General features: G+C 42.7%; 1 protein-coding gene across 2 annotated transcripts in view; it reads left to right on the forward strand.

The window, feature by feature from the left end:
* CD101 (CD101 molecule) overlaps positions 1 to 12,566 on the forward strand; it is a 35,537-nt gene that overhangs the window by 9,163 nt on the left and 13,808 nt on the right. For both annotated transcript variants that reach the window (XM_064488877.1, XM_064488878.1), the window contains 5 exons: positions 1,965 to 2,345; positions 3,704 to 4,120; positions 6,395 to 6,781; positions 9,716 to 10,099; positions 10,801 to 11,205. In XM_064488877.1, coding sequence (XP_064344947.1) covers positions 1,965 to 2,345; positions 3,704 to 4,120; positions 6,395 to 6,781; positions 9,716 to 10,099; positions 10,801 to 11,205 — 1,974 coding nt within the window. The remainder of the gene's footprint in view (positions 1 to 1,964; positions 2,346 to 3,703; positions 4,121 to 6,394; positions 6,782 to 9,715; positions 10,100 to 10,800; positions 11,206 to 12,566) is intronic.

Genomic DNA, 12,566 nt, shown 5'->3' on the forward strand with positions numbered 1-12,566 from the left:
ACGGTGATGGTGTGGTACTGCCTTTTAAACAATTTTGTATAGAGTCTTTCTGTATCTAGTCAAGAAGATTCTAAAGTATTCTGAATCTTTAAACACAGTCATCCGTGTTACTGCAACCAACTGCAATTCATCCACTTTCCTTTCTGTATGAGATTCCATTTTATGAACGTACCACAGTCTGTCCTGTCTTCTGTTGATGGGCATAGGGCTGGCCTCCAGTTTGGGGGTGATAGTGAACAGTGCTGCTGTGGATGCTCTTGCATGTGTAGCCTGGTGCACACTGCTCACTTTTCTCTCAGACGTGTGTCTAAGACTGGCTGGCTTTGCTGACAATGTTTTAAACTGCCTCTGTAGTGGGGAGGGTGTAGCTCAGTGGTAGAGTGCGCTTAGCATGCATGAGGTCCTGGGTTCAATCCCCAGTACCTCCATTTAAAAAATAAATAACTTGATTACCTCTCTCCCCCCAAAAATAAATTCCCTCTGTAGTATAATTTTTTTGGTAAGTGATATTTTCAAATTTTCTCGGATGGTCTAACTGCTATTCCTAGATGCTTATTACAAGAAATTTGATATAAATGTATAGTGTTAACTGGGATTTATGAATAAGCTAGTATATTTTAAATTATTACTGGAAATGTGTGTGGTTGGCTGATTGGATGTTTGTTTTCCAGTTTTGCGTGAGTATTTTTAGTTGACTCCATCAGGTGACCACTTACCCTTTCTCCCTGTTTTTTTGTAGATCCGCTCCTATCAGAATTGTTTTCATTCCCAGATTCCTATACTCGGCCTTATCATGGTGTCTGTAATGTTATTCCCTTTCTCTCCCTTTTTTTTTTTCACTCTGGTCTTTATTCTTTGTCCTTGTGGATTCAGACAATTCAACAGATGCTCTGCTTCTTCCATATCTTCTTATGAACTCTCTTCTGTTAATTCCATTAATTCCAGCAATTGCTCCCGTTGGGACTCCTGATGTCTTTCCACTGGGCCCTCAGCCCCGAGTCAAAGAGCTAGCTCACCCTCGTGGCGTCTCTGCATTTGTTCCTTGTTCTTTCTGTAACACAAAATAAACTGGCCTTTAATGTTAACATAAACACATACGTTTAATTTATTTTTTATTGCAGTATAGTCAGCTAAACACACTTTAATTTCTTAAAATGTCTTGCTTTTGAAAATGTGTATGTCAAAGGAAATGTTACCTTTGAATAATGTTTTCTCCTTTGAACCAAATGGTTGAGATTTGGACACATTCCATAGTGGTCCCCAACTGAAAACCTTTGGTAAGAGAACAACTGAAATCAGTCTGATCCCAGATCCTGCTGGACTTGACAGCCATCTCTTACAGGCTTTTCAATAAAGCTGTAATGACTCTAAAAAAATGACAAAACCAAAACCCCTTCACGGTATAGAAAGGAAGTTCTGCTGCGTCTTCAGATGCTAATTTTAGCTAGTCTTGCATCAGACCTGGCCAGGAACTGCAAACAGTTCCAGCCAACCAGCAGGAAAAACATGGCACCAGGGACAGTGCCATAGACTTTGCCGCCCTAGTGATCAATTCTGTGAGAAGAGCTCAGTGACAGGTATCCAGAAATTGAGGAAGTACATGCCGAATTTTCCCGTAAAATAATGGAAGTGGTGAATTATCATATATCATATTTACTTTAGGTGCACTTAGATAAGCAGATATGTTTTATGGAGGTGGTCATGTTACATTGATGAAGCTGAACTTTTTTTCTTTAAGAGACTAGAGATTCCTGTGGAAGTTAAAGTTATAAAAAAACAATGAACTCATCAAGCCATTCCACTGCTCCTCAGCCTGAAGAAGGTGTTGAACATTTGAGTTGATGATAGCTAATAACCTGCGATCTCATTTACTAGAACTGTAATAAAGGCAACTACATAATGTGGCGCGTTGGGAGCTGGAGCACTAATCTGTTTTTATTCCCTTTCTTCCTCCTACTTGTAAGCTAAGCTCACCATTGGCCAGAGAGAAGTAACAGTTCAGAAAGGACCGCTGTTCAGAGCTGAAGGTTACCCTGTCAGCATCGGCTGCAATGTAACTGGCTACCAGGGACCTTCTGAGCAGCATTTCCAGTGGTCTGTTTACCTGCCGACAGCCCCGGCCCAAGAAATCCAGATCATTAGCACCCTGGATGCCACCTTTTCTTACGCAGTGTATGCACAGCGGGTGCGGAGCAGGGAAATCTACGTGGAGAGGGTCCGGGGTAACTCGATCTTTCTGCACATCTCAAAGCTCCAGATGAAGGATTCCGGCGAGTATGAGTGTCACACACCCAACACTGATGAAAGATACTATGGCAGTTACAGTGCGAAGACTAATCTCATTGGTAAGCCGGGTGCCCTCCTCTGCTAGCCAGCCCCTGCGAAGCCAGTGTCTCCCTCATCACAAGGCCTTGCAGTGTGACGTGGCTTTGCACTGTGCTGTTTGTTTTGGCAAAAGAGCCATGTACCCCTCTGATATTTTGGAGTTTGTCACAAATAGGTATCTCATATTCTCTAAAACTCTCAATTCATGTTTCCAATCAACTTTGTCATGAAGAGTTAGAGAGTATGTGGTCTTCCAAGACCTTGCCCGCAGCTCTCCATAGGTTGATAATGCAACGCCATTAGACAGATCTTGGGGACTTCACATGTTATGTCTCTTCTTGGACGCAGACTATTAACTTAGCTAGAAGAGCTGGTATCAATATAATGCATTTAGTGTATATTAATATATATATAAAATTCATAGAGTATCATAGGAAGTAAGTCTTGGAAATAATTATTCTCAAACTACCATTCTCCAGCATATTTACCTTTGGGGAGAGGGCCATAGTCCTTGCAATTACTCTTTTGTCCCTTTGCCTAGAATGTCTTATCCTCCCCTTTTCAGCCTAGCAAACTCCTACATATACTTCCGAACCCAGTTTACATATTACCTCTTCTGTGAAACCCATTCTTGACTGTCTCAGAAAGTATTCCCATCATTGTTCCTTCTTGATGCTCTATTCCCACCACTGTGATTAGCACTCACCCGGTTCATGTGGTTATATATGACCCTCTCCTACCCACCTCAAGTGCCATGAGAAGAGAACGTTCACCTCACCCCGCAACACAGCAGTTAGCACTGAGTAGATGCTCAATAAATATTCCTTGTGGAATATGAGTGTTGCTTTCACATGAGCGGAGGCTGTGTGATTTCCTTTGAGGAAGAAGAGAATGGTAGGGTAGTAGGATGGTTATCAAAACTTTTGTAAGGGTTGCATTTTGGCTCTGAATGATAGATTATAACAGGTTTTTTAGAACTTTATGAAGGAGCAGGTAAAGCCCAGGGAAGTGCAATGACTTGCTCCAGTTCATGTAGTCAAATAGGGACAAATACAGGATCAGAATATAGGTCTTCTAGCTCCTAGTGCTTTTCCCATTTAAAACCTCTGTGTCTGAGTAGCTAAATTGATTCAAGCCTATGCTAAAAATGTGAAATCAGGATCAGTACATCAGTGAACTATTAGCTTTGCTGAGTTCCATAGACTGTATGTACATAGTTGCCAATGTTCCTGTTGACAATAGGGAGAGCCGATGGCTGGTGGAAAAGCAACTCCAAGTATGTGCGTTACAGGTGGCGGGGCAGGGCGCCATCTTCACCTAAGGAGGCCAGTCTGACAGGTGCTGGACCCGTCAGTTACCATCATTTCTCTGCTTCCAGTTATTCCAGATACCCTCTCTGTTGCCATGACTCCCCAGACTCTCAGTAAGGAGGAAGGTGAGCCATTAGAACTTACCTGCGAGGCATCCAAAGCCACAGCTCAGCATACCCACCTCTCCGTCACCTGGTACCTGATGCAGGATGGAGAAAGAAGCCAAGCCAGCAAGATTATTTCCCTCTCCAAAGATTTTATGTTGATCCCTGGACTCTCATACACAGAGAGGTTTGCAGCCGGGGACGTGCGGCTCGACAAGCTTGGGGTCGCCACCTTCAGGCTGTCCATAGGGAGGCTCCGGCCCGCTGATCAAGGCCAGCTGTTCTGTGAGGCAACTGAATGGATTCAGGATCCAGACGAAACCTGGACTTTCATCACGAAAAAGCAGACAGATCAAACAACTCTGAGGATCCAGCCGGCAGGTATTGATCTTCTCAGGAAATTTCTTAATATGCTGGTTATGGATACTAGGCGGTTATCTTTCTGTTTTTTGTTTTTTTGTATCTTTTGTTGCATCTAAACAAATCAGTTAGAAAGTTTGAGTAAGTTTTGGTTTTGTCATCTGGGAAGCAGAAATAAGGACATTCAGTGTGGGCTGTGTCCACAGGAGGCTGTATATGGGATAAAATCTGTTGAATGTTAGGCAGATTCCACGAGCCATGCACAGAAGTAGTTTTGTTGCTATTCTTGCCAGCCTCTGCGTAAGCGCTTTATCTCCATTATCTAATTTAGTCCTAAAAACCACCCTCTGAGGCAAGTAGTCAAGTCCCCATTTTTAAAACAGGAGGCTGAGCCTCCGCTCAGTGCACCGCCTGAGCTCACCCAGCTGGTGAGGAGTGGACCTGGCGTTTGAAGGCAAGTGTGTCTCTCCAGAGCCCACTCACCACAGACACTGGTTTCCAACATGAAGCCTTGTCTTGGATCAGTGCTGGGATCTCCGTCCACCTGACCCCTTTTCCTCGGAATGGTGCGCTCTTCGTGACCCATTGGCAGTTTTACCAAAGCAAACTGGAAGTTTCCATTGTGATTCCTGGTCTCTCTACATGGGCTTTGGTCCAGTAGGAGGAGGTCTAAAACCATATATATCCATGCTGAAAGCAATGATGCAATGGCGGATCACTGAAGCTTGCTTGCTTGCTTCCTTCCTTCCTTTCTTTCTTTCTTTTTTAGGAGGAGGGTTATTCTATTCCATTAAAAATTGTCCTGATGGCCTTCAGTGTCCACCTTATACTCAAGTAGTCCTATGGAGACACATCACATGTGCTTTTTTCCCTCTCTTGAAAAATAATTTTTAAATATAAAACAGTCTTTATTTTAAAATTTTATTTATTTAGACAAATAAAAATTACATATGTTTAAGATGTACAGCACGTTTTGATATCTATAGGCACTGTGAAATGACTATAATCAGGCTAATTCACATACCCATCACCTCACATAGTTGTGTGTGTGGTGAGAACACTTAAGATCTACTTTTCTTAGCAAATTCCACCACCACACAGTATTATTAACTGTAGTCACCATGCTGTGCATCTCTAGAACTTACTCATCCTGCATGACTAACACTTTGTGCCCTTGGGTCAGCACCTTCCCATTTTCCCCACCCCGCCTGCCCCTGGCAACCACCCCTCTCTTCTCTGCTTCTATATGTTCAACTTTTTTAGATTCCACAGTATTTGTCTTTCTGTGTCTGGCTTATTTCACTTAATGTCCTCCAGGTTAACCCATGCTGTCAAAATGGCAACATATCCTTTTTCCCTTGTGGCTGAATAATATTCCATTGTGTATATGTACCACATTTCCTTCACCCATTCATCCATCAACAGACACTTAGGTTGTTTCCATATCTTGGCTGTTACGAATAATGAACATAGGAATGCAGATACCTCTTTGAGATACTGATGTCATTTCCTTTGGGTTCCTTGGCCTAATGGCCACGCCAACTTACATTCCCACTGACAGTTACTAGGGTTCCCTTTTCTCTATATCCTCTTGCTGTCTTGCCATCTTCTGTCTTCTTGATATTAGCCATTTTAACAGGTGTGAGGTGATATTGTGGTTTCAATCTTCATTTTTCTGATGATTAGTGGTGAGCATCTTTTTCTATCATCTGTAAACAGTGACAGATTTACTTCTTTTTTTTTCCAATTTGGTTGCCTTTTATTTCTTTTTCTGTCTGATTGCTCTGGCTAGGACTTCCAATACTATGTTGAATAGAAGTGGTGAGAGTGGGCATCCTTGTCTCATTCCCGATCTTCGATGGAAAGCTTTCAGCTTTTCACTGTTAAGTATGATGTTAGCTGTGGATTTGCCACATATCACATTTGCTTTTAACTTTGGAAAATTCCACTGGATATTCTCAGCCAAAAAGGAGCGCAAGAAATCACAATTTACATCAATCCAACATAGTATAAAAATTTTTTTTTAAAAGATACATTGCTGTATACTTTTTACTATCTTGCTTAATAGGATTGCAGTCAGAAAACCACGTATCTCTTCTTTCTGGGTGATTAAAGAATAGTCAAGGGCATTTTTGATTCTAGGCATTTCTTTGGCTTCCCTATTCCTCAGAACTAATGTCCCACATGAAATTCAATCCCTGTGCTATCCTGACAGGAGGTGCCCTCTCTCTCTGGTACTGAAAGGACAGATGCAGTGGCCTCTCTATAAATACCTGCCTTGCTTTTGTTTCCTAGTGAGAGATTTTCACGTCAACATTACGGCTGAGAGCACGGTTCCTGAAGGGAAACCCTTGGAACTGATTTGCCTGGTCGTGGGCGGCGGCCAGAACCCGCAGCTTCAGGGCACTTGGTTCTTCAATAATATTGAAACGGCCCGCCTTGATGCCGGTGGAGTTCTGGGCCTGAAGAAAGACTACCAAGAAAGAGCAAATCAGGGGCAGCTCCAGGTTTCAAAGTTAAGCCCCAGGGCTTTCTCTCTCAAGATCTTCTCTGTGGGCCCAGAGGACGAAGGTGCCTACAGATGTGCAGTGGCAGAGGTGACAAGAGCTCAGATGGGCCCCTGGCAGGTGCTTCAGAGCAAGCAGTCACCGGACAGCCTCGTGCACCTGAGGAAGCCAGCAGGTATGTGAAGCTGGGACCAGACACTATTGGGCTGCTTTTAGGTGCCCTCCTTTGTGACACAGGATGCCTTCATGGACACAGTGGCAGTTCCCTGAAGTCAGGTGTCAATCAGATCACTTTAAGGTGAAGTAGAAAGGAAAGCACCCAAACCAGCTGAAGACCTAAGTCCTTTTCCTGGGCCGTCGAATTGGCCGTGTCCACGAACACACCACGCTCTTTACCTCTCCAAATCTCAGCTTCCTCAGCCATAAGTTAATGGCATCCACTTAGACTGTCCTTAAGTTCCTTTTGCTGCCTAAGATTCTGTGATTCTATTTGCTGTTATTCCTAATTTTTGTACTTTGGGTTTTCTTTAAGTAGAGAACACCTGTATTAATGAAGCCCTGTGTCGTTTTCGATGTGTGTGTGTTTTGAGTGGGTTAAGAAGAAAGAGCTTACACTGGGCTCCTTTCTGGGAAATAAACACCCACGTTATTCCTCCTACTCCCCCCAGACAGCTTGCAGGTGGCTTTCATCAATTCTCTGTTATTTTAACCTGATACAAGGAAGGATCCTAAGTCTTAATTCTGCATCAAAGCAATACTCAGAGTAAGAAAAGAAGTCGATGGTTGTGGACAGACTCTCTTGCCTGCACGTTGCTGAGATGTGGTGAGACGCCTGTCCAGATGGGTCTGAGTGTCTGTAGGCTTGAATCTGGAAGGGCACTCCACTCTTGTTTAGTTTAGGAAGGCTGGGTGACTTTAAATATGTTTGAATAATCACTGCTTTTCATGTGGAGAGAAAACAGATAAATCCACAACTAATATTAGAATTCTCTGGGCTGGGTGTTAAATTCAGTGTCTAGAAAGATGAATTGCCCAAAAGCAAAAACAAAAACAAGCCAAAAAGGAAAATATCCTTGTTGTATAGAGGCATCTCCAAAAATAGGTACAGTTCCCTTTCGTGCTCTTCCCCATCACCCCATTTGCTAGGAGTGAGGATGCACCGATTTGGCCGAGAGTGGAGAGCCAGGAAGTGTGTTGGTGTTAGTTTTCACACTAAACATTTGGTCTGACTTTCTAGGATTCAGACAAAACTACGTAGGCGTGTTTACATATTTACACAGAGCTACATCTCAGCTTCATGCATTTCAGCCTCCGCTGGAGCAGCTCTGGAGCGAATCTCTCTCAAATGCAGGACGCGGGAATTTGGGCCAAAGGGGTCTGAAGGTGTGCTTCATGGCACACAGATCACAAGCCTATCAGTAGGTGGCCTTCCCAAGCTAAAAATAACCCTCTGTGCAGGCTGGAGTCCAAACTGGGCCTAATATGTACAAACAGAAATGGTTGTTTTTTTTTTTTTAAGCAGATTTATTAAGAATCCTGTTGAGCATTTGATTTTGCAAGTCAAACTCTTACTTCCATGATGCATAGAGTTTTATCATTGTATGACTGTTTTAAACAGAAGGGGGTACTCACTACGAATATGACTATGTAACTTACGCATGCTTGCTAAGTTTATTACTTCTTACCAAGAGGCTGTAATGACCACAATGAACTAAAGAACCTTGACTTTTTTTTTTTTAAATTGAAGTTGGTTGAAACTAATCATAATAGTTACAGTAATGAGATTATGAGTAATAATTTCCCCTCTAATTTCTAAACTTCAGTTTTGAGTCTATTTTTAACTTGAAAAAAATAAAGTGTAATTATCTTCTAATACCCCAAATTTAGAAGCAAGTTGTATTTTTATATGTGTATATATATATATATATATATACACGCACATATACACGTGTGTGTGTATTTCTTTTTAGCCTATTCATGGGCATTAGCCTTCATTCTGCCTTTGTAACATATACATTTATACATAAAGCGGTGAAGACTGAACTCCTTCCTCAACAGGGAAGAACAATTTGCAAATTCATTTAGATCCTATTAAGGTTTCTAATGCCAGTTCTGTTTTATTTGCTTCTTTTGGCTTTGAACTCTTATGCTTTCACAAAATGCCTATCTTCACACATTAATGCTAATAGCTCACCTTTACTGGGTACTTCCCTTTGCCAGCAAAGCTAAGCCCTTTGCACGTGCTATTCATTCAGTCCTTGCAGCAGTGCATAAGGGAGGCGCTGTCATTGCCACCATATTTAGAGGAAAGGAAATTGAGGCTGTGTTGCTCAGGATAATTCTGACTCCAAGGACCTTGGCTTTAAACATGAGACTGGGCTGCCTTGGGTGCATTTGCTCCTGAAGAGTCTTTGCATTCCCCACAAAGCACCCAGGACAAGGCGTTGAACAGTAAGTGTCTGTTGAAGGAATATCTGCTTTTCTACACACCTTGAATTTCCCATCTGGGAGCCAGATTTACATTTACTTATAGTTTTATACTATAGTTCAGGTAGAGGAAGGATCTCCCTTCAACCAACAATATATATGAATAAGTATCTGATTTGAAAAAAAAGAAAAAAACATACATATGTGCATTTCCCACCTCCTCAAGTAATTATTTAATGGCAGTATTTTGAACAGAAATCTAACAATACTACTTCCCTGTTCAGAACACATAGTAATTAGGGAAAGATAAGGAAGCAGAGGAAGGCCATTTTGAAATGTGAAAGTCTGAATTCTAAAAAACTAAAGATTTAAATAAACACATCTCGATTACTTTCAACCTCATACACCCACCCGAATTAATTTAACAAAATATCAGCAGATGTTTTCCCACCTAGACGTTCCAAAGGACGGCTGATTGAACAAGTCACTGAAAATAAGGGCACATTATAAATTGTTTAACTGTAAATAAGCTTCTCCTGGTATTTTTTCTGCTGTCTTGTTTCCACTGTTTGAGTGTTTAGCAAATCCTTCTGATTTGTCACAAACTAACCAAGTCCTAATTAATGAGATTTCACTTTATTTACTTGAAATACTTTTTTCTTCTAAAATCTGTAATCCACAGCAAGAAACGTGGTTGTGTCTACCAAGAACAAGCAGCAAGCGGTGTGGGAGGGAGAGACGTTAACCCTTTTCTGCAAGGCAGATGGGGCTGAAAGTCCCCTGTCCGTGACCTGGTGGCACGTCCCACAAGACCAGACACAGCCAGAGTTTGTGGCTGGCATGGGGCAGGATGGCACCGTGCAGCTGGGTGCCTCCTACGGCGAGCTCGATAACCCCAGCAACACAAGGCTGGAGAAAATGGACTGGGCCAGCTTCCAGCTGAAGATCACCTCCACCACCGTCACAGACAGCGGCACGTACGAGTGCAGGGTGTCTGAGAGGACCCGGAACCAGGGCAGAGAACTGAACTGGACTCAGAAGATATCAGTCACTGTGAAACCTCTGAGTAAGTGTCAGGGAAATCCTTCCTAAACTTGCATAGCGTTGGCCTCTTCCTTTTGCAGTGGAATGCAGCGGAATTGGACTGTATGTCATCCTGAGTCCCTCGTTATGGCACAGGTGCCCCAGGACAGAACAGAGTCTCTGGCTACCACATGTGTCTGTCCACTGATCTCATCTTTATACAGATCATCTTTCCAGTGCAACTTGTAAGTTGTTATTCGAGGCTAAAAAACAAAATCATATGAATTGGAGTAGACTTACATAGAAGAGTTATGCCAGTTGGAGCTGAGCCTCGTACATTCAGGCTTCTGACAGCTGCAGCCCTGGGATTGCAGAGTCTCTCCCAGCATGTGCGAAAGAGAATTACTGCCCCCGAGAGTCGGGGTAAGGGGACGAGGCCAGCCGGCGGGGCTGGGGAGCGCTCCACCCACTCAGCAGCAGCTGTCTAAGCAGCAGACCGGAGAAACACTGCCTGTTTGTTGTCGCTGCTGAGAACACTCTTAGCAGAGGGTCAGCTTTAGAAAACCAAGGTCAGAATTCAGGACAGACTGTACTGTGAATCAACTTCTACCCCCAAATATTGGATACTCCCAATGTATGAACACATGGTTCAGTGTGACGAGGCGGTGACTAGGGAAACTTGGGAGCCCTGTACCTGGATTTGATGACCGTGTCTGAAATTCTGTTTCACATTTCTGCCCACAGAGTCAAGTTTGCAAGTTAATCTGTTGAGTCGTCAACCACAAGTGAAATTAACAAACACCTTCGACCTGTCCTGCGTCGTGAGGGCTGGCTACCCTGACCTCAAGGTTCCACTCACTGTGATGTGGCAGTTCCAGCCAGCTGGGTCTCGAGACTTTGATCTGCTTGTTCGAATTGCCCATAATGGCACAATCGAATGGGGGGACTTCCTACCCCAGTTCCAAAAGAAGACGAAGGTTTCACAGTCTTCGTTTCTTTCTCAACTCCTAATCCATGATGCCACCGAGGAGGAAGCAGGGGTTTATCAGTGTAAAGTAGAAGTTTATGGTGGACATTGTCTTCACACAAACGGCCCCTCGAGGGCTTCTGCCGTCTCACACCCCCTGAGGATAGCCGTCACTCTACCAGGTGAACACCACTTGAAATTAATCCTTGCTTTTTTTTTTTTAGTAAACATTTTTCCCGTTTGGGGTAAGGTATAGAATTAAAGCATGAAATACCTTCTCCTCATGTTTGTACTGTGTAAGTAAGCATCATACATAAGTGATATCCAGGAAAGGAAGGGGAGTAAATTAGGAGTTTGGGATTAACAGATACACACTACAGTATATAAAACAGATGAACAACAAGGGCCTCCTGTATAGCACAGAGAGCTACATTCAATGTCTTTTAATAACCGATAATGGAAAAGAATCTGAAAAAGGATATATATATATATATATGTATATGTATATATATATACACACACATATATACACATGCACACTCATATATATAAAGCTGAATCACTTTTCTGTATGACTCAAACATTGTAAATAACTGTATTTCAATTTAAAAAAAAGCAACCAGAAATAGAAACAAAAGCAAAACAAAAAAATAATGATATCCAGTTTAACGTTAAGCTAATATGCACAAAATGGGCACGCTGGTTGTTAAAACATTGAAATACTTCCACACTGACTAATAATAACTGTTGCCTCTTCCCCATTTCCCATCAGTCCCCACCACTCAGCAACAAAAGGGCACGATGTGGCACAGCAAAGGACCCTAAGGCTGGTCAGTGGTGAGGCGTTCTTTCAGATTGGTCACTGGCCATGCCTTACGGTCATTAAATGTTTTGAATGTCTCCCCTAGTAGTATGGGTAATAGAAATTCCGTTAGAACACATTTATCCACTTATTTTTCTGTGTTACTGTTTAAGATTAGAACATTTATGTTTATAGTCAACACGGTTTTCTTTGTCAGTTGGTCCTAGAGCACAGAGCATAAAAGTAAGACATGACCTTCGCAAATTCTGTGCCGTGTGTCTTGCTCCGAGACTTCCATTCTCCTACGGCAGAGTGTGCAAGAGCCTTTGTTGTCATTTAGATCTGACGAGCACTGGATAGCAGCATCACTTTGCACAAGACGTGTAATCTGTCCAAACCTAGTGACCCCATGTGTAAACTGCGGATGTGCAATTTAAAGGTGGTGACGTGGCAGGTACAGTGCCTGACATGCCAAGCTGATGCTCAGACGTGGTAGCTGTCAGTGTTGTCTCTGCTACCGAGCGGTACTTCTGGGAATAGCAATGATCTCCTGCTGATTAACTTGTGCCTTAACTTACTTGTCCTTTCTGTGGTATTTGAAATTGTTGGTCCAATCCTTCCTTCTTGAAACTTCTTTTTTTCTTGGTCTTAATAACACAGGATTTTCTTGGTTTCCTTCCTAGCACTCTGGCTGCTCCTTCTCAGTCTCTTTTGCAGAATCCTCCCCCTCCTCTGATTCTT

This window comes from Camelus dromedarius, chromosome 9, assembly GCF_036321535.1.
Source record: "Camelus dromedarius isolate mCamDro1 chromosome 9, mCamDro1.pat, whole genome shotgun sequence".
NCBI lineage: Eukaryota > Metazoa > Chordata > Mammalia > Artiodactyla > Camelidae > Camelus > Camelus dromedarius.